The sequence below is a fragment of the Tamandua tetradactyla genome, chromosome 19 (assembly GCF_023851605.1).
Source record: "Tamandua tetradactyla isolate mTamTet1 chromosome 19, mTamTet1.pri, whole genome shotgun sequence".
Lineage (NCBI taxonomy): Eukaryota > Metazoa > Chordata > Mammalia > Pilosa > Myrmecophagidae > Tamandua > Tamandua tetradactyla.
In genome coordinates this window covers 50,198,178-50,219,425 of record NC_135345.1, presented here as the reverse complement: position 1 = coordinate 50,219,425, position 21,248 = coordinate 50,198,178, and the positions used below count along the sequence as shown (strand labels likewise).

General features: G+C 35.5%; 1 protein-coding gene across 1 annotated transcript in view; it reads right to left on the bottom strand.

Moving 5' to 3' along the window:
* Window positions 1-21,248, bottom strand: part of ATP10D (ATPase phospholipid transporting 10D (putative)) — a 165,065-nt gene that overhangs the window by 95,787 nt on the left and 48,030 nt on the right. The window contains exons 2-3 of the mRNA XM_077136785.1: window positions 6,032-6,348; window positions 1,789-1,983 (exon numbers count right to left, since the gene is read on the bottom strand). Of these exons, the coding sequence (XP_076992900.1) occupies window positions 1,789-1,983; window positions 6,032-6,321 (485 nt within the window). The 5' untranslated portion in view covers window positions 6,322-6,348. The remainder of the gene's footprint in view (window positions 1-1,788; window positions 1,984-6,031; window positions 6,349-21,248) is intronic.

Below are 21,248 nucleotides of genomic sequence, written 5' to 3'. Positions count from 1 at the left end.
AGGGTGGGGCAACAGTGGCTCAGTGGCAGAATTCTTGCCTGCCATGCTGGAGACCCAGATTCAATTCCCAAAGCCTGCCCATGTCAGAAAAAAAAAGAGTATATAATTATGGGAAATATTTAAATAAATTCCCCTAGAGTCATATGACAGACATTGAAGCTATTAAAAATACTTTCTTGAAGGATAGCTAAAGACACACTGAATGCTTGTGATGTAATATTAGGCTAAAAAGCTAAAATAAAAGCAAAATATGTAGTAAAATCTCACTTTTGCAAAACACACATCACAAATTACATGTGTACAACTTGAAGGAAATATATCATAATGTTATAAATAGTTGTGTCTGGATACTAGCATGGTAGGAATTGTTCTTCTTAGGGTCTTCTAAATATGTATTATTTCTATATTCAAAAAACATTACTAAAAATAAACTTGGGATTGCATTAACAATGTTTTGCTACCATCACCGTCATTTAGTACCAAAACATTTCCATCATCCCAAACAGAAAATCTGTACCTATCAAGCATTAACTCCCATTTCTTACCCCAACCCATGCCCCTGGTAACCTGTATTCTTGTTCCTTGCTTTATGAATTTGCTTATTCTAAGTATTTCATATCAGTGAAATCAGTTGGACAACAGTTAATAGTACAATTATAATAATATTCTTTCATCAGTGGTAACAAGGTACCACACTAATACAAATTGTTAATGAGGAGGGTATTTAGGAATTCTGTTTTTTTCTGTAAACCTACAACTTCTCTAATAAAAATATTATATTTTTTAAAATTGACTGGGAAATTATTTAAAATAAGCTGAGAAATTATTAAAATAAATATGGAAAAATAAGAGTACTTTCCAAGTGAAATACATGAAATTTTTTATTTTCAATAAGATTGACTCAAGGTCCTAAAAGTATTAAATCATCTTGTATTATCTAATACTACTTCCAGATATCACCTCTTATTTCTTAAGTAGTAACCCTACTTACAGCTAAACCAGCATAAATCTTGCTCAGGTAATTTTGCATGGGCTGCTATTTACCTGGACTACTTAATCGGGCCACAAGTATAACATATTTTGCCTCAGTCCATCCAGTTTACTGGCCTCATATTAAAAGATATATCACATGGGACAATAAGTAAAGAAAACAACTCATGTTATATTGTTTGCTAAACATTTAGCCTGCACCTAAGAATAAAAACACAGGAGCTGTATATAACACACAGCACAGTTCAAAACCCACCTTAGCTGGTTTTATTCTTAGCTACTCAGACTTTATATTTGTAAATACTGGAAATGCAACTCTCCAGTGGAACAAATATGCTCCCGAAAAGACATTGTGCATGTCCTATGTTGTTACTGCCCTAGGGTTTCATGAAATTCAAGTTTTGCACACAAAAAACACTCCTCCATTTTTCACAATTCCTTTCCCATGGGTAGATTGTGTCTTCCCTATGCTTTTCAAATCTCATCCTCTTCTTTAACCCCAAATTATAATGCAAAAAATGATCTGCTTGCTTTCCTTCTTGGGTTTGAAATTCAATTATTTCAATTCCACTTATACATGAGCTAACATGCTTTGTAATTCCTACATTGACAATAGTTTGCATATTTTCATTTCCCTACAACTAAATTAAATTCATAATAGGAACTTAACAGATGTCAGCTGAAAACAAAAGAAATCCAAAAAGAGCCCTGATCACACCTAAGTAGAGAAAAAGTAGCATTCTGCATGTTTCTAAGTCATCTGGGTATATTCCCTAGCAAAGCTCCTACTATACTTACCTACTGTAAACTTTAGTTATTAAGTTGTTGATCAGTTTGTCAATCTTGTATTTCCGGTAGTCTTCCAGGCCATCTTTAATTGCGATAATTGCAAGGACCACCACCAGGGGCAGCATTGTAATTTCCTTTTGGAAGGCTTCCACCAAAGGCACCCAGTTCAGGACAACTAGGAACAGGAAATATAAATTGGCGGCTCTGGAACCCAAACACACACAAGAAGGTGTTAACAAATCATTCCAAGTACTGGAGCAAAAGAGGCAAAATACCTTAGGGTGTTTTCATGCAAGTTTCTATTAGCTGACTTTGAATGCTGCAGAAATTTTTGATGTTAACAAAATCTAACAGATCTGAAGGAACAAATTATTATCCCCAGCCCCCAGACATTTGGTTCATAAATAATTTAATAAATATTAGCTATTTTTCATTCAATAATAATAGTAAATATTCGAATGTAATGTTTGGATTCTGTAACACATGGCATAGAGTATAATAAGGAGAATGATTAACTTTTCAAAAATTCAAAGTAAAAAGATAGAGGTAATTCAGAGTTATTGAGTTGTAAAGATAAATTGTAGAAAACAACACTGTAACCTTCAGAAGTTAATGTCCAAACGTTTGATTCAAAAAGGCTCAAAACAAATGAAAAAGCCTGAGTTTTTTTTTCCCAGAGACTAACTCTTCTATTTCTGTTATTCAAAATCACTTTTTTCAGGATTTTACATCTTCAAATGTCCTTCCCCTGGCCCTTACCTATGGCCATAACAAAAGTTCAAGCCTACCCCTTCCTTAAATAAAACAAACAAAAAATCTTTAATCCTGCTTAACCCCTGGAATTTTTATCATACTTCTCAAAAGAATAATCCACATAATTCACCTTCATCACCTCCCACTTCTTTTACTCTGAAAATTTGTCTTAAACCTTTTTGCTATTTCTATGGCTTCAGTGACTTCCTTAGGCAACATCCATTTCTACGGCTCAAATCCTGAGCCCTGTTCAAATTCTAGACTCCTATCCATTAAGGGCACTGGATTGAAAACCCCAAAAAAGCCAGATACAACCACAGCATTTAAAACCATTAATTCAACAAATTCATTTTTATACTTTACACTTATAGACTGCTCAATCACCATTGTGGAATGTATACAGAAAAAATAATAAGAATGAATGCATGTAAAATGAAAAAGAATGAGTAATGGAATTTTGAAATCTCTATACTCATATTGGCATCTCAACCTCAACATTTAGAAAAACAAAATAATCTACCTAAGTTCTTTTCATTCTTGTCCTTACTTTTTCTGTTAATTCTTCTGGCCATTGCAGTTCAACATGTCTATATCATCTTTTTACTCCTTTCACTTAATTTCCCCAAATCCTATCCATTGTACCTGTAATAGGATAGCCTTCTTTTCAATCCACATGGTTCCAAATTCAAGTCTCTATTATAACTTACCAGGATATTTAATGCATCTTCCTAAATGTTCTCTCTGCCTTCAGTCTGCCTTTAAGTCCATCCATCCATCTACCACACTGTCTCCATAGTGAAATACAGACATAACCATGCCATTCCTCTATTCAGACTTGGGCTTCAGAACTTTATTCCAACATTCAAGGATCTTCTTGTGGGTCATAATCTATCTTTCCAGCTTTATTTCCTATTGTTACTCAACATAGACTCTGTGTGTTAGTCAAAGAGGACAATTTCCCAGCCCTCAAACAAGACCTCTATGATCCTGCCTTTATACTTTCACTCATGCTGCTCTCTCCATCTGAAATATGCTTTGCCTGTGCCTGTGACTGAAATATCCACCCACTCCCATGATCAAATTCAAATGCCACATCCCCATCTATTGCTGCAGGTAGTATTATTATTTCTCTTTTTGCATCTCCCACCCTACTTTATAACATTCATCACATTCACATGTCTTTAAGTTGTTTCTTTTCACATGTTATTTCTCTGATCAAATTTCAAAATAACAAAAGGAGCACTACTCATGTTTACATTTCATTCAGTGCTTAAACTCATAGGTGTACTTCAATAAATATATATTAGATTGAATCATGTCATTGCATCACCTAAACATCTTACATCATCACTTACTTCAGATTTCTATTTACTTTTATTATTAAAGAAGAGAAATCATAAATTAAAATGCAGCATAGTTTAATGGAAAGAAAACTAAAAAAGTCAGAAGTCCCAGAATTTAGCTCTGGTCTGTAGTTTATCACTGACACAAAATTATCTACATTACAACCTAAGAATTAGTTTTCTAATCTGGAATATGAGACAGTATCTTCTATGGTAAAGAGAGAGACTCTCAACAATTGTAAAGTACTATGTGAATGCAATTGTCCCACAATAGGTCTCCCAAGAAAGATGATGCCACAGGTGTTTATATTGAGGCAATGTTCAGGAATAGCAACGGATGGAGGTAGCCTAAGTGTACAATGATTTAGGAATGGAAGGAGGAACTGGTGTATACGAATGGACTCCTGAGCAGTTGAAAGAAGGAATGAAGTTGTGAAGACTGCAACTAGATGAATGAAACTTAAGGACAGTATGCTGAATGACATGTCAGAAACAGAAAGACAAATATTATTATGGCTCACTCATATGGACTAACTTTAATGTAAAAACTTGGAGAATTAAAGTCAAGAGCATGGGTCATCAGGTTGGGGCCTATAGTAAAGGGCCCTAGATGGTAAGCTCTTATAGCAGTCCTGTCTATTCTGGAGTTTTTAAGTGTATTTTTCTAAATTCTAAGTTGCTGAGCTATTTTGTTCATTCCCTGAAACTTCGGGTATTTATATGACAGCTGAGACTCACAGTTAGAGCTCTGAAGTTATGAAAGTCAGCATTACCCCACACAGGAACTGTTTAAAAAGTTGAAAAAGTGATTAGACTTCAACTAGAGACATGAATGAAGTTGATCTGGATAGGACCAGGGTAGATCAGACTATAGGGTAAAGGCTGAAGAGTCTATATTTTAAAACTTCTATGTGAAACCAAAGAAAGAGATGTTTATTTGGTGCAAAATTTATATTTTGGGTAGCACATTCTCTAATTTAAATTGTATGGTCAGTTTATTTGAACACCATAAATACAGGGAAACTTGAATAGGGCATGCAATCTTGTTCATTTGTACAGGTTAGTGTGATACCCCAATATATCCCAGAGTAAGCTGGGCATTGAATAAAAAAGTATTTGCAAAGTCCCCTTGGGAGACTGGAGAGAAAGGAAGAAATATTAAACTTCCCTATCTGGGGAATTACTGATATTGTCGCAAGCAGAGGGGACAACCAATTTAATAGGCTAAACCTTCTAACTTGGGGCACGCATCTAAGAAATTTATTCCTGCAAAGGAGAAGCTAAGCCTGTTTATATTTCTGCCCAAGAGTCATCCCCAGAGAACCTTTTTTGTTGTTCAGATGTGTCCTTTTTCTCTAAGCCAACTCTTCAGGTCAACTCATTGCCTTCCCACATAAGTGGGACATGACTCCCAAGGGTGTAAATCTCCCTGGTAACATGTGACATGACTCCTGGGGATGAGCTGGGACCCAGCATTATGGGATTGAAAAAGACTTCTTGACTAAAAGGAGGACAGAGAAATGAAATAAAATGAAATTTCAGTGGCTGAAAGATTTCAGAGTTGAGAGGTTATCCTGGAGGTTATTCTTATGCATTATGCAGATAATCACTTTTAGTTTATGGTGTTTCAAGAGTGGCTAGAGGGAAGTATCTGAAACTGTTGAACCATGTCCTATGTTTGAAGACGACTATATAACTACATAGCCTTTACAATGTGATCATGTAATTGTGAAAACCTTGTGGCTCACACACCCTTTATCCAGGGTATGTACAGATGAGTAAAAAAATAAGGAGAAAAAATAAATAAATAACAGGGAAAAATAAGTAAGTAACAGTGGTAAAAAAAAATCTGGGTAGATTGAAATACTAATGGTCAATGAGAGGGAGGGGTAAGGAGTATAGGATGTATGAGTTTTTTCTTTTTATTTATTCTTCTGGAGTGATGCAAATGTTCTAAAAATGATCAAGGTGATGAATACACAACTATGTGATGATATTGTGAGCCACTGATTGTATACTATGGAAGGAATGTATGTGCATGAAACTAATAAACATATTTTTTAAAAGGCTTCAGTAACACACAATAATATGAAATTGAAGAATTGTATATATCACCTAGAATGACGAAGAAACTCTAAAAATTAAAAAAAAAATACCTGTGAAATTGTTCAAATAAATTTCTAGGCACAAAATTCAGAAGTGTGTACTTTGTTGTTCGTATGCGGTTATTCACGTAGGTTCCAGAGAACTTTTCATACTCGTCTTTGAAGGGTTGGAGGTGAGGAACAACAACCCGGTGCTTTCCTGCCAGTTTTGATGTCTGAGAGGACTTGCCACCACAGGGAAGTAGCGAGGAATAGTTGTATGGCCTCTCATCGTCGTCCCCGTTTGCACCATAGATCAGCCGTTGCCAGTGGTGTCTGGCCCACTGAAGAGGCTCAGTCATGTCCAAAATGCAGTGAGATCCAGGTTGCTAGGTTATGTGGACAAACAAAAACAGTTCCCATTAGTTTTTAGAAAATCTTGTGATCGTAACATGTCTAGTATTGTTTTTGTTTTTGGTTTTTTTCCCCTATAACAATTAAATATATGGCCCAATGATTAGGTATAAACAGGAAAATAAAATTAGTTTTTGGAAGTACTTTTTAAGCAAATCTTGGTTAAATAAAGCATAAATGTTCTGTCTTGTGGGCTAATTAGCTACTCATCTAAACAACAAGAGAAAATGCCTAAAACGTCACTTCATAAGTTGAAGAAAACAATTTGAACTTAAGGTGTGCAAGTCTCTTAACTACTGGGATCATCAGTTTCCTCATCCTTTGGAATGGGAATAATGACAGTCCAACCCATAGCAGGATACTGTTGTGAAGATGATATGAATAACATGTAAATCACCCAAGATGATGATACCTGATGTAGACTAAGCAATTAATAAAAACCAGTCTTTGTAGATAGTACGAATGTACAGGAATTTTCCATACCTGTTTGCACATCCCTTTGCCTATTAAGAGGAGGAGTCTATCTTACCCATTGTCTCTGGGTCTGGTCATATGCCTTGCTTTGGTCTATGTAACAATAGCAAAGATGACACAGAGACTTGGGAAAGGAATTGCTTCAGTTCTACTTGACCAAGATAATGGCATAAGGTGCTCTAGGGTGTTGTTTCTCCACAGAATCTTTGAACAACTAGCAAAAACTGTCAGAGTAAGCTCCACAAGAACCCCAGAAAACAGTTAAAGTTTTCTACATTTGCAGTAACTGGGTGAGTACCAAATCAAAAAGCACAGCTATAAAAAATGTGGTAGAAGAAACTCATGACCCCTTGCTGGTCCTTCCCTCACACCCTCCTTGGGGTGGTGTGCAGCCAGCTTGCCATCCCTTTGTGGGTCCTTGACCCTGTTCTGAAAGGAACATATACTGTGGTCCCTGAGTATCAGTGCCAATCAGGTTGACAGCCTGCAAGAATGAACCAAGACACTTGAGTCAGGATTGCCCTCCAAGAACTTGCTCTGCAAGGAGAAGCAGCTTGCAAAGAAATAAAGCAGTACAAGAAGAAAATTAAGGAAAGCTACCTGCAGCAAAGGATTACTTCTTTTAAGTTATATAATAATGCACTCAAGAAGAAGGGAAAGTCTACCTCATAGGGAGTAGAAGGGACAGTCAAATGCTTATAAACAGGGTAATTCCTAAGATGACTGGCAAGCACTAACCCAGGACAAGGCAGGCTCACAAAAGACATGACCACATACTTCACATTTGCCTCAGGCTGATGTTCCTGATGGAAGGGTTAAATTGGAGGAGAGCACTAACTCACACAGAGTCAATTTTCAGACTGTGAAAAGTACTTTTGGCATTGGTTTGTTTTTGTTAGCTCCTGTCACTCAATGAAATCTCTTTCTATCACTAGCTGGATACAAAAGTAAGGAACAGACAGCCCAGGGACAAAACTCCAGTGTTAACACTTTAGAATATTGAAATGTACAGTGAACAACAAAAGATTATAAGATAAAGAAAGAAACCAGAAATGATGGCCCATCCAAAGGAACAAGATAAAAATACAGAAACCTTCAACAAAGAAAACCATGCTTTGGACATGTCAGCCAAAAACTTTAAAAAAGTGATTTTCAGTATGCTGCTCAAGGAGGTGAATGAAAACACAGAGAAATAACAAAAGGATATAAGGAAATGATGAATGAACAATATTAGAATCACAATAAAGAAAAATACTGGAGTTGAAGTCCAAAATAACTGAAATGAAAAATTCCTAAGAATGGTTTCAACAGCAGATTACAGCTGACAGAAGAAAGAATCAACAAACTTGAAGATAACTGAAATAATTCAACATAGAGAGCAGAAAGAGAAAAGAATTTTAAAAATGTGAACAGAGCACAGGGACCCAGGTCCACAGAGACACAAGGCAGAATACAAACTACAGAGGAGTGTAGAATACAAAAGGGGCCCCAGGAGAGGAGGAAAAAGACCACGTAAAACTGCAGCTAGAAGATACCACACTCACTCATGTAGAAACTGTTGACTAGACCACCTAAACACAAGTGGAATTTTCATGAGTGACCCACTTTTCTGGATTGCCCCATCTGGCTTCCTGGGGTGGGATACCCTATAGGGAAGGAGCCAGAAGCAGAAAAGCCTCACAGAGAGAAATGAAGGGGAGAGGGTTTTAACTGAACTGCTATAAGACAAGAAGTTCACAGAACTGAAAAGGGTAAGGAATATAGGGCACTAAGTAAGGGAGAGACTATAAACAAATCATAGGAGATGGGCAGAGGGGGATTTCTGGACAAAAACAAATAGAACATATTAAGATTTCTGGAGAAGGAACAGAGGAAAGGACATTCTCTCTTGGAAGTGAAACAATTATACAAAAAGGGAAAGAATCAGATGAAGAAGAGCTGAGAAAATTTGATGGGCTATTCTAAAGGTCTAGAATAAGTAGGACCACTTATCAAAGAAGAACCATTATACAAAAACAATCAATAATAAAACCCTAAACAAGAGGGAGAAACTAACCTTCAGGGTTAACTCATCAAGCTAATCAGATGCCTAGACATAAGCAAAAAATTAAAAGCCAAACTAAGAAAGAGGAATTTATGGCTCAGCCAAGGGAATAAATTAAAACTTCAGAGGAGATGTAGAATTTGGAACAACTAATCAAAGAAGTTCAAACAAATCTCCTAAATTAATTTAAGGAGATGAAGGAAAATATGGATAAAGAGATAAAGAGTATTAAGAAGATAATCTCTAAGCACAAAGAAGAATTTGAAAGTATAAAAAGAAAAAAATTATAGGGATTAAAGGCAAAATGGTAGAGATTTAAAATACAATAGATGCACATGCAGCAGATTTCAACAGGCAGAAGTAGAATCAGTGAATTAGAAGACAGGACAAACAAAATCATAGTCAGAAGGACAGAGAAAATAGAAAAAAATTAGCAGTGTCTCAGGGATTTGAGTAACATCATTAAATATGCAAACATATGCATCAGGGGTGTCTCAGAAAAAGAAGAGAAGGGAAAAGGGGCTGAAAGAATATTTGAGGAAATAATGGCTGAAACTTTCATAAATATACATAAATATACATGTCCAAGAATTGTAACATACTCCAAACAGAATAAATCCCAATATAGCTACTCTGACATACAAACAAAAGAGAATGCCAAATGTCAAAGATAAGAGAGAATTCTGAAAGCTACAAGAAAAAAGCGATTCATCACAAACAAGGGATCCTCGATAAGACTGAGTCCTGATTTCTCATCATAATCCATACAGGAGTGAAGGCAGTGATATAATATATTTAAGGTATGAAAGAGAAAAAGTGGCAGCAAAAGATTCTTCATCAAGCAAAAAATTCTTTATCCAGCAAAACTGTCCCTCAGAAATGAGGAAGAGCTTATAATATCCACAGATAAACAGAAAGTGATAGAGTTCATCAAGAAGAGACCTGCCCTTCAAGAATTACAAAAGGGAGTTCTGCAGGTTGAAAGGAAAAGACAGAAAAGAGCAGCTTGGAGTAGTGTAAAGAAATGAAGATTACCAGTAAGGGGAGCAAAAAGGGTAAATGCAAAACCAGGAGTACTGCATCCCCAATATACAACTCCACTCTTAAATTCCTGTAAGAGTCAAAATACAATTGACCAAGAAAAAGACAAACTTCCTGATAATGGACATGTAAAACATAAAGTGGTAAAGTGGTATGAAAACAACATAAATATGGAAACGGAGAGTCCAGGGAGCAGAGAACGAGTATACTATTAAAGCTAGGTTGGCAGGTCATAGATGTGCACTGTGTAATATAAATACTAGGGTAACCACAAAAAATTACTTGTAAAAATATAAAAAAAGACATGAGGCATAAAAAAAAGTAAAAACAGAAGGGCAGTGTGATAGTGGCTCAGTGGTAGAATTCTCACCTACCATGCCGGAGAGACCTGGGTTCAATTCCCAGTGTTACCCACGCAAAAAAAAAAAGAAAGACATGAGGAGGGGAGCAGTCAGATACATCAAAACAGATAAATATAGAAAAAGATGTTACAATAAAGAAAGTGAGAAAAAAAAATACATGACAAAAATGTAGGAAAAATGTACCAAAAAATGAATGGACAAAATGACTGAAATAAGTACTGCCTTTATTTTAATAACAGTGACTGTTGATGGATGAAACTCTGCAAAAGACACAATATGGCAGAAAGGATAAAAATGCATGACCCAAGTATATGTTGGTTATAAGAGATTGACCTTAGACCCAAGGAAACAAATGGGTTTAAAGTGAAAGGCTGGAAAGAGATATTTCATGCAAACTGTAACCAAAAAAGAGCTGGGGTAGCTATACTAATATCATGCAAAATAGACTTTAAGTCAAAAGCTGTTGTCAGAGACAAAGAAAGACACTATATATTGACAAAAGGGCAGCCCACCAAAAAGAAATAGCAATCATAGATACATAAATACATGAGGCAAACACTGGCAAAAATGAAGGGAGAAATAAGCACCTCTAAAATAATTATTGGAGACTTCAATATACCACTTTCAATAATAGAACATCTAGACAGAAGATCAATAAGGAAACAGAGAACTTGAATAACAAGAAAAATGAACTAGGCCTACAAGACAAATACAGAACATTGCACCACAAAACAGCAGGACACATATTCTTCTCAAGTTCACATGTATGATTTCACAAGATAGACCACATTGTGACTCACAAAACAAGTCTCAATATATTTAAATGACTGAAATTATTCAAAGCATCTACTCTGGCCATAATGGAATGAAAATGGAAATCAATGACAGGAGGAGAACTGGAAAATCCACAAATATATGGAAGTTAAATGACATACTCTTAAACAGTCAGTGGGTCAAAGAAGAAATTTCAAGGGAAATCAGTAAATATATTGAGCGGAATGAAAACAAGAACACAACACATTAAAACACATGAGATGCAGCAAAGGCAGTTCTGAAAGAGAAATGTATAGCCCTAAACACTTGCACTAAAAAGTGGAAAGATCTAAATTCAAAGGTAACTGCACACCTGCAAGAACTAGGAATATCAAACTAATCCCAAAGCAAGTAGAGGAAAGAAATAACAAAGATTAGTGCAGAAATCAATGAAATTGCAAATAAAAAAAGAATAGAAAGAATTAACAAAACCAAAAGTTGGTTCTTCGGAAAGACCAATAAAATTGACAAACCCTTAGCTAGACTGACAGAGAGGAGATGCAAATAAATAAAATCAGAAATGAGGGTACAAGCATTACTACTGATCCCATAGAAATAAAAAGGATCATAAGAGGATACTGTGAAAAACTGTATACCAACAGATTAGACAACCCAGGTAAAATGCACAAATTCCTTAAAACACGAGAACAACCTACATTACCATAGAAGAAACAGGACCTTAATAGACCAATTACAAGCAAAGAGATTGAATCTGTCATCAAAAAAACCTCCCAAGAAACAAAAGCCCAGGACCAGATGGCTTCACAGGGGAATTCTACCAAATATTCCAAGAAAACTTAACTCCAATTCTGCTCACACTTTTCAAAAAATTGAAGAGCAGGGAACACTTATTAACTCATTCTATGAGGCCAACATCACAACATACCAAAGCCAAAAAAAAAAAAGATACAATGAGAAAAGAAAACTACAGACCAATTTATCTTATGAATATAGATGCAAAAATCCTCAACAAAATACTTGAAAATTGAACACAACAGTGTTTTAAAAGAATTGTGCACCAAGATCAAGTGGGTTTTATCCCAGGTATACAAAGGAGTACTAACATAAGAAAATTAATTAATGTGATACACCACATTAAACAAAAAAGGGGGGAAAATGACGATCATTTTTGCTGATGCAGAAAAGACACTTGACAAAATCCAGCATCCTTTCTTTTTAAAAAATATTTTTATTGAGAAATCTTCACAGACATACATTTTATGCATAGTGTACAATCAATGGCTCGCAATATCATCACATAGTTGTGTATTCATTACCATGATCAGTTTTTAGAACATTTGCATCACCCCAGAAAAAGAAATAAAAAGAAAAAAGAAAAGACTCTTACATACCGTATACCTTACCCCTCCCTCTCACTGACTACTAGTATTTCTATCTACCCAATTTATTTTACCTTTATCACCCTATCATTTATTTATTTATTTATTTATTTATCTATCTATATATTTTTACTCATCTGTCCACGCCCTGGATAAAAGGAGCATCAGACACATGGTTTTCACAATCACACAGTCACATTGTAAACATTATATCTTTATACAATCATGTTCAAGAATCAAGGCTACTAGAACACAGCTCAAGAGTTTCTGTTACTTCCCTCCACCCACTCCAATACATCATAAACTAAAAAGGGGATATCTATATAATGTATAAGAATAAACTCCAGGATAATCTCTTGGCTCTGTTTATTTCTGTTTATTTCTCAGCCAATGAAACTTTGTCTCATTTCTCTCTTCCCCCTTTTGGTTGAGAAGGCTTTCTCAATCTTGATGCCAGATCCTGGCTCATACCAGGATTTTTGTCCCACATTGCCAGGGAGATTTACACCCCTGGGAGTCATGTCCCAAGTGGGAGAGAGGGCAGTGAGTTCACCTACTGAGATGGCTTAGAGAGAGAGGCCATATTTGAAAACAGAAGATTCTCTGCGGCTGACTTTTTAAAGTAATTTTAAGTAGGCTTAGTCTATCCTTTGCAGGGAAAAGTTTCACAGTGGTGAACACCAAGATAGAGGGCTTGGCCTCTTGATTTGGTTGTCCTGACTGCTTGCGAGAATATCAGAAATTCTCCAAATGGGGAAGTTGAATATTTTCTCCTTTCTCCCCACTAACCCAAGGGAACTTTGCAAATACTTTTTTATTTAATGCCCAAATTACTCAGGATTCATCAGAGCAGCATTACATTAACCTGGAAAAAACAACAAAATCTCACTCCCTATTCAAGATTCCATGTACTTATGGTGTTTAACTAAACTAACCATACAAGTTAAATTAGGAAATGCGCTACCCAAAATATAAATTTTGCACCCAATAAACATCTCTCCCTTTAGTTTCACAAAGAAGTTGAAGTTTTGAAATATGGATGATATCCTTTACCCTTTATTCTGATATTACTTAGTCCTATCCTGATCAACTTCATTCATATCTCTGCTTGAAGTCTGATCACTTTTTCAACAAATCCTGTTTGGGGTACTGCTGACTTTCATAGCTTCAGAGCTCTAACTGTGAGTCTCGGGTGTCATATAAACACCCAAAGTGCCATGTTCCAGTAGCTTTGATTCTTGAAGATGATTGCATAAAGATATAACTTTTTAGTGTGACTGTGTGATTGTGAAAACCTTGTGTCTGAGCTCCTTTTATCCAAGGTATATAGAGATGAATTAAAAAAAATGAATAAAAAATAAACAACAGAAGGGACAAAGGGTAAAATAAATTGGGTAGATGGAAATACTAGTGGTCAGTGAGAGAGAGGGGTAAGGGGCATGGAATGTATGAGCTGTTTTTTTTAAATTTATTTTCCTGGAGTGATGCAAATGTTCTAAACAATTATCATGGTGATGAATACACAACTGTGTGATGATGTTGTAAGCCATTGAATGTACCCCATGTATGAAATGCATATGTGTGAAGACTTTTCAATAAAAATATTTTTAAAGAGATGGTATTTAGAGAAAGAGCAGCAAACTAACCCCAAAGCAAATAAAAAAAGAGGCATAATAAAGACTAAAACAGAAATGAACAAATTGGAGAACAACAAAACAATAGAAAAAATCAACAAAACTTGCTTGGTTCTTTGAGAAAACTAATAAAATTGATGGTCCCTTAGTTAGACTAACAAAGAAGAAAAGAGAGAGGACACAAATAAACAAAATCAGAAATGAGAGGAAGTTTGTTACCACAGAACATGAAGAAATTTTAAAAATCACAAGAGAATATTATGAACAACTATATTCCAACAAACTAGACATGAAATGGGCAAATTCTTAGAAACACATGAATTACCTATACTGACTCAAGAATAAATAGAATATCTCAACAAACCAATTACAAGTAAAGAGATCAAATCAGTCATCAAAACTGTTCCTCCATAACAAAGCCCAGGACCATATGGCTTCACAGAAGAATTTTATCAAACATTGCAAAAGAACTGATGCCAATCCTGCTCAAACTCCTCCAAAATTTTGAAGAAAAGAAACATTATCAAACTTGTTTTATAAAGCTAACATCACTCTAATACCAAAATCAGATAAAGATGATACAAAAAAAGAAAACTACAGATCAATTTCCCTAATGAGCATAGATTGAAAATTCCTAGCAAAATATGAGCAAATTGTATCCAACACCACATTTAAAGAATTATACATCATGAAAAGATTCATTCCACAAATGCAAGGGTGGTTCAACATAAGAAAATCAAGCAACATAATACAGTTCATTAACAAATTGAAAGGGAAAAATCACATGATTGTATCAATTGATGCTGAAAAAGCATTTGACAAAATCCAGCATCCTTTCCTGATAAAAGCACTTCAAAAGTTAGGTATCAAAGGATACTTTCTCAATACCATAAAGGATATATATGAAAAACCCATGGCCAGCATCATACTTAATGATGAGAAATTGAAAACATTCCCCTTGAGTTCAGGGGTGAGACAAGGATCCCCATTGCTATTGCTCCCACCATTATTCAGCATTGTAGTAGAAGTACTAGCTGGAGCAATTAGACAGGAGAAAGAAATAAAATACATCCAAATAGGAAATGAAGAAGTAAAACTTTCATTATTTGCAGATGACATGATCTTATACTTAGAAAACCCTGAGAAATCTACAGCAAAACTACTTGAGCTAGTAAACAAATTCAGCCAAGTGGCAGGATACAAGATTAATGTACAAAAATCAGTAATGTTTCTATACACAAGCAATGACCTATCTGAGGTGACAACTAAGGAAAAAATTCCACTCAGAATAGCAACCAGAAGAATTACGTATCTAGGAATAAGCCTAACTAGGGATGTCAAGGACTTATACAAAGAAAATTACAAAAAAAAATTGCTAAAAGAGATAAAAAATGGCCTAAATAGATGGAAAGGTATCCCATGCTCATGGATAGGAAGGTTGAATATTGTCAAGATGTCAATTCTACTCAAACTGATCTACAGATTCAATGCAATACTAATAAAAATCCCAACAACCTATTATGAACACGTGGAAAAACTGGTTATCAAATTTATATGGAAGAGAAAGAAACCTCAAATAGCTAAAGATATCCTTAAAAAGAAGAGCAAACTGGGAGGTCTATCACTTCCTGACTTTAAAGCTTACTATAAAGCCACAGTGGTCAAAACAGTATGGTACTGGCACAAAGACAGGACTGAACTGTGGAATAGAAGTGAGAGTGCAGAGATTGACCACAAAATTTATGGACATTTGATATTTGATAAAGCCCCCATATCCACTGAATTGAGACAGAAAAGTCTTTTCAATAAATAGGCATGGGAGAACTAGATTTCAATTGCCAAAAGAATGAAAGAGGCAACTCTACCCTACCCTATACAAAAATTAATTGAAAATTAATCAAAGACTTATATGTGAGAGCCAGCACCATAAAACTTCTAGAAAAAAATGTATGGGGACATCTTCAAGATCTAGTAATACGACGTAGCTTCTTAAGCTTTACACCTAAAGCACGAACTATGAAAGAAAAGATAGACAAATGGGATCTGCTTAAGATCAAGAGTTTCTGAGCTTCAAAGGACTTTGTTCAAAAGACAAAGAGGCAGCCAACTCAATGGGAGAAAATATTTGGAAACTACATATTGGCTTGATATCCTGTGTACATAAAGGCTTGATACCCTGTGTACATTAAGAAATTATATAGCTCAACAATAAAAGAATAAACAGCCCAATTATAAAATGGGCTGAGGAAATGAATAGGCATTTTTCTGAAGAGCAAATACAGATGGTTAAAAAGCACATGAAGAGCTGCTCATCTTCATTGGCTTTAAGGGAAATGCAAATTGAGATGAAAATGAGATATCACCTCACACCTATAATAATGGCTGCAATGAAACAAACAGGAAAGTATAAATGTCGGAGAAGAAGTCACTTTGGCAGTTCCTCAGAAAACTAAATATTGAGTTGCCCTTTGACCCGACAATGCCAATACTCGGTATATACCCAAAAAAGTTGAGGGAAGAGACACGAACAGATATTTGCACATCAAGGTCTATAGCAGCCCTATTCACAATTGCCAAAAGATGAAAACAATCCAGGTGTCCATCAACAGAGAATTGGAGAAACAAAATGTGGTGTATACATATGATGGGATATTATGCAGCATTTAGACAAAATGATGTCCCAAAACATATGACGATGTGGATGAACCCTGAGGATGTAATGCTGAGTGAAATCAGTCAGACACAAAAGGACAGATACTGTATGATTCTGTTATTACAACTCTGATAAAGCTACCAGTGTTTTGGAGCAGCTAGAAGGAAAAATCTGAGAATAGGAAATGGTAGTCCATGACAAACTCTGGAAACTGCTCTGTAGCTGCTTGTTGAAGTGTGCTTCGAAAATTGCTTTTTCTCTTTCTTTTCTTTGTATATATATGTTATATTTTGCAACAAAAAATGGTAAAAATATATATATATGCAGTTATAGTAATATTAGATAAAATAAATTCCTGAAATCACAAATTTGAAAATATTTAGTAACATAGCTCGCTACTATAGCAAAGTTGATATCTGTAATAACTTTTTACCAGATATTCTGAGAATGCACACAGTTTTGATAGTTAATCAAATATTTAAGATAGTGCTTAATATTTAGAATTTAAGAAAATCTGATATCTCTATCTTTAGATTTTTTTCTTCCTTTTAATTTTAAATTGGTTTATGAAACATATTGAACAAACAGGCTTCGTGATGATTACTTAGATTTTTTTTTTTAATGTGCCTTTGTATAAGCTAACTAAGATATCCATTTTAGGTGGTTATGATTTTCATATGCTAATTGTAAAAACATTTGTGTCTTCATATTTTCCTGAAATCAAGAAAATATTTAGTAATATAAGTCATTACTACAGCAATGCAGATATTTGTAAGAACTTGCTACCTGGTATTTTCAGAACATTAATAGTTTTGACAGCTGATCAAATGGAATTTAAATTATTTTAATACTTAGAATTTAAGAGCCTTGCTATCTGAATTTGTTGATTTTTTCCCTTGTTTCCTTAATTTTAAATCGTTTTATGAAACTTACTGCAGAAATACAAGCTTAACATCATCATATGGGTATTTTATTTATATATGCCCTTGGTTAAGCTAACTAAGATATCAATTTTTGGTGGTCCTAAGTGTATTGTTTATTTTCTTAAATTAAATTAAATTTTTAAAAATTGACTTGCTTTGTGACTCTTCATATGGTCTATCCTTGAGAATGATCCATGAGCACTTCAGAAAAAGGTATATCCTGCTGTTGTGGGATGTAATGTTCTATAAATGTCTGTTAAGTCTCATTCATTTATTGTATTATTCAAATTCCTTGTTTTTTATTGATCATCTGTATAGATGTTCTATCTACTGATGAGAGTGGGAATATGAAGCCTCCATCTATTATGGTGGAGGTGTCTATTCCTCCCTTCAGTATTTTCAGTATTTGCCTCATGTAGTTTGGAGCACTCTGGTTTGGTGCATAAATATTTATGATTGTTATGTCTTCTTGTTGAATTGTTCCTTTTATTAAATACATAGTGCATTTGTCTCTTTTAATTGCTTTATATTTGACATCTAATTTGTTGGATATTAGTATAGCTACTCCTGCTCTTTTCTGATTGTTGCTTACATGAATATCATTTCACAACCTTTCACTTTCAACCTATTTTTGTCCTTGGGTCTAAAATGAGTCTCCTGTAGACAGCATATAGATTGGTGCCATTTCTAAATCCATTCTGCCAGTCTATGTCTTTTGATTAGGGAGTTTAATCTATTAGCATTTAGTGTTATTAATGTAAAGGCAGTACTTTCTTCTACCATTTTTTCTTTTGGATTTCATATGTCCTATCTAATTTTTTCCCCTTTTATCTTTACTGATAGTCTTCATTTCTACACTCTTCTCCACACCTCTCTCTCCTATCTTTTCTTATCTGTCTTTAATGTTCCCTTTAGTATTTCTTGCAGAACCAGTCCTTGGTCACAAATCCTCTCAGTGATTTTTTGTCTGAAAATGTTTTAATTTCTCCCTCATTTTTGAAGGACAATTTTGCTGGATATAGGATTCTTGGTTGGCAGTTTTTCTCTTTTAGTAATTTACATATATCATCCCACTGTCTTCTCACCTCCATGGTTTCTGCTGAGAAATCTATGCAAAGTCTTATTGGGCTTCCCTTGTATGTGATGGATTGCTTTTCTCTTGTTGCTTTCAAGATTCTCTCTTTCTCTTTGAGGTCTGACATTCTGATTAGTAAGTGTCTTGGAGTACATCTATTTGGATCTATTCTGTTTGGGGTACACTGCACTTCTTGGATCTGTAATTTTAAGTCTTTCATAAGAGTTGGGAAATTTTCAGTGATAATTTCCTCCATTAGTTTTTCTCCTCCTTTTCCCTTCTCTTCTCCTTCTGGGGCACCCACAATATGTATATTCATGGGCTTCATGCTGTCATTCAGTTCCCTGTGTCACTGCTCATATTTTTCCATTCTTTTATCTATATTTTTTTTTGTGTGTCAGATTTCAGATGTCCAGTCCTCTAGTTCACTAATGCTTTCTTCTGCCTCTTCAAATCTATTGTAACTTTTCCATTGTTTTTTTTTCCATCTCTCCTATTGAACCTTTCATTCCAATAAGCTCTGTGATTTGTTTTTTCAAATTTTCAGTTTCTTCTTTTTGTTCACCCAATGTCCTTTTTATGTCCTCCCTCAACTCGCTGATTTGATTTTTGATGAGACTGTCCATGTCTGTTTGAACATCCTTAATTAGTTGTTTCAACTCCTGTGTCTCATTTGAATTGTTTGTTTGTTCCTTGACTGGGTTATACCTTTGATTTTCCTAGTATAATTCATTAGTTTTTGCTGGCATTGAGGCATTTGATTTCCTTAATTAGTTTATTCTGGAGGTTGTTTTCACTCTTTTAAGTAGGATTTTCTTGGTGGATGGCTTTGTTTTCTATCCATTCTTTGACATTCCATTCAACTTATTCTAGACCTCTGGTATAGGTTCTGTTTAACTGATCAGAATTTTCCAATTCTTATTTTTATTTCTTTCCCTTCCTATATGGAGACTTTTCTTGAGGGAGTTCTCCTCAGATATTATAGACCCTGTTCAGATTTTCCCACACTGGACTGGCCTCCTCTTAAGAGGAAACTGCTGTCAGCATCAGTTTTCCCTGAGGGTGAGACCCAGCAGTTTGGCAGCCTTTGCTATGAAGCCTCTAGACTCACTGCTTTTCTTATCCTGCTCAGCATGTGGCACTTGTCTGCCCGTGGCTTCCCACCAGTGTAAAGTGATGTGGTGCCTTTGACTTCAGCAGAGTTAAGACAGAGGTGAGATTGTAGGTTTGCATTCCTTGCTTCAGTTTTCCAGTCCCTGGGGCCTGAATTCCTTGGAGGGATTCCACTTGAGCTAGGACCCACCTTTCTCTTGGGGAAGGTACAGCCTTTAGGGAATTAACTCCTTTCACTTATTTATTTTGTCTCTCAGACAAGCTTAATTCCACCCTTGCCTGGGGCACTGTTGGCGCCTGAAAAGGCTTCCAGTTCTATCTAATGAGCTGTTAACAGTAGAAGAAAAGCAAAAAAAAAAAAAAAAAAAAGAAAGAAAAAGCCTTTCCAGAGCAGAACCTCCACTCCTCAGGCTTGTCAATCATGAGATTAAGTTGGTACCTGGCTCTGTGTATCTCCAAGCTCTATGTGACCCCTTTTCTTAGGGTTCAGTCCTTTTCCAGTATTTTGGCTGTCCAAATCAAAAAGCCTGCTTTTCTTTTTGTTTTTGTTTTTTTTTCCCATCAGCTCTGCCCACTATCTGCTGGGGCAAAAACTCTAAGTACCGTTAGGGCTTATTCCAGGTTTATCTATGCGGGGGGCCTATTCTCAGTAGTCAGAATTTATTAATTAATCTCAGAATTGGAGCTTGTTTGAGCTAAACTCTTGCTCTAGTAAACTCTGTTTCCTTTCCCCTCTGGGAACCAGCCTGCCAAGTCCGTGGGGGAGGGGCACCAGCCTCTGTGGCTTGGGAGACTTACAGTTCTGGGTGAGGTCTCAGCTGGTTCACCTTGTCCAGACTGCTGTACACTGTGTGTCCAGTCATTGATGTAGTCCCAGCAGTTGTTCTGTACTGTTCTTGGCTATTTACTAGCCACTCTGAAGGCCAAACTAAATTCCACACCTCACGAAGCTGCCATCTTGCCCTGCCTTCCCTGCATCCTTTCTTGATAAAAACACTTTAAAAGATAGGAATAGAAGGAAACTCTCTCAACAGGATAAAGGGCATATGTGAAAAACCTACAGTTAACATCATACTCATTGGTGAAAGACTGAAAGGTTTCCCTCTAAGATCTGGTGGAAAACAAGGATGTCCACTGTCACCACTGTTATTCAACATTGTACTGAAAATTCTTGCTAGTGCAGTTAGGCAAGAAAAAGAAATAAATAGCATTCAAACTGGAAAGGAAGAAGTAAAATTTTCAGTATTTGCAGATGACATGATCCTATTTAGTTCCAAAAATCTACAACAAAGCTACTACAGCTAATAAAAGAATTCACCAAGATCAACAGACAAAATCAGTAGTGTTTCTAAGCACCGTAATGAGCAATATGAGGAGGAAACTAAGAAAAATATATACAAAAA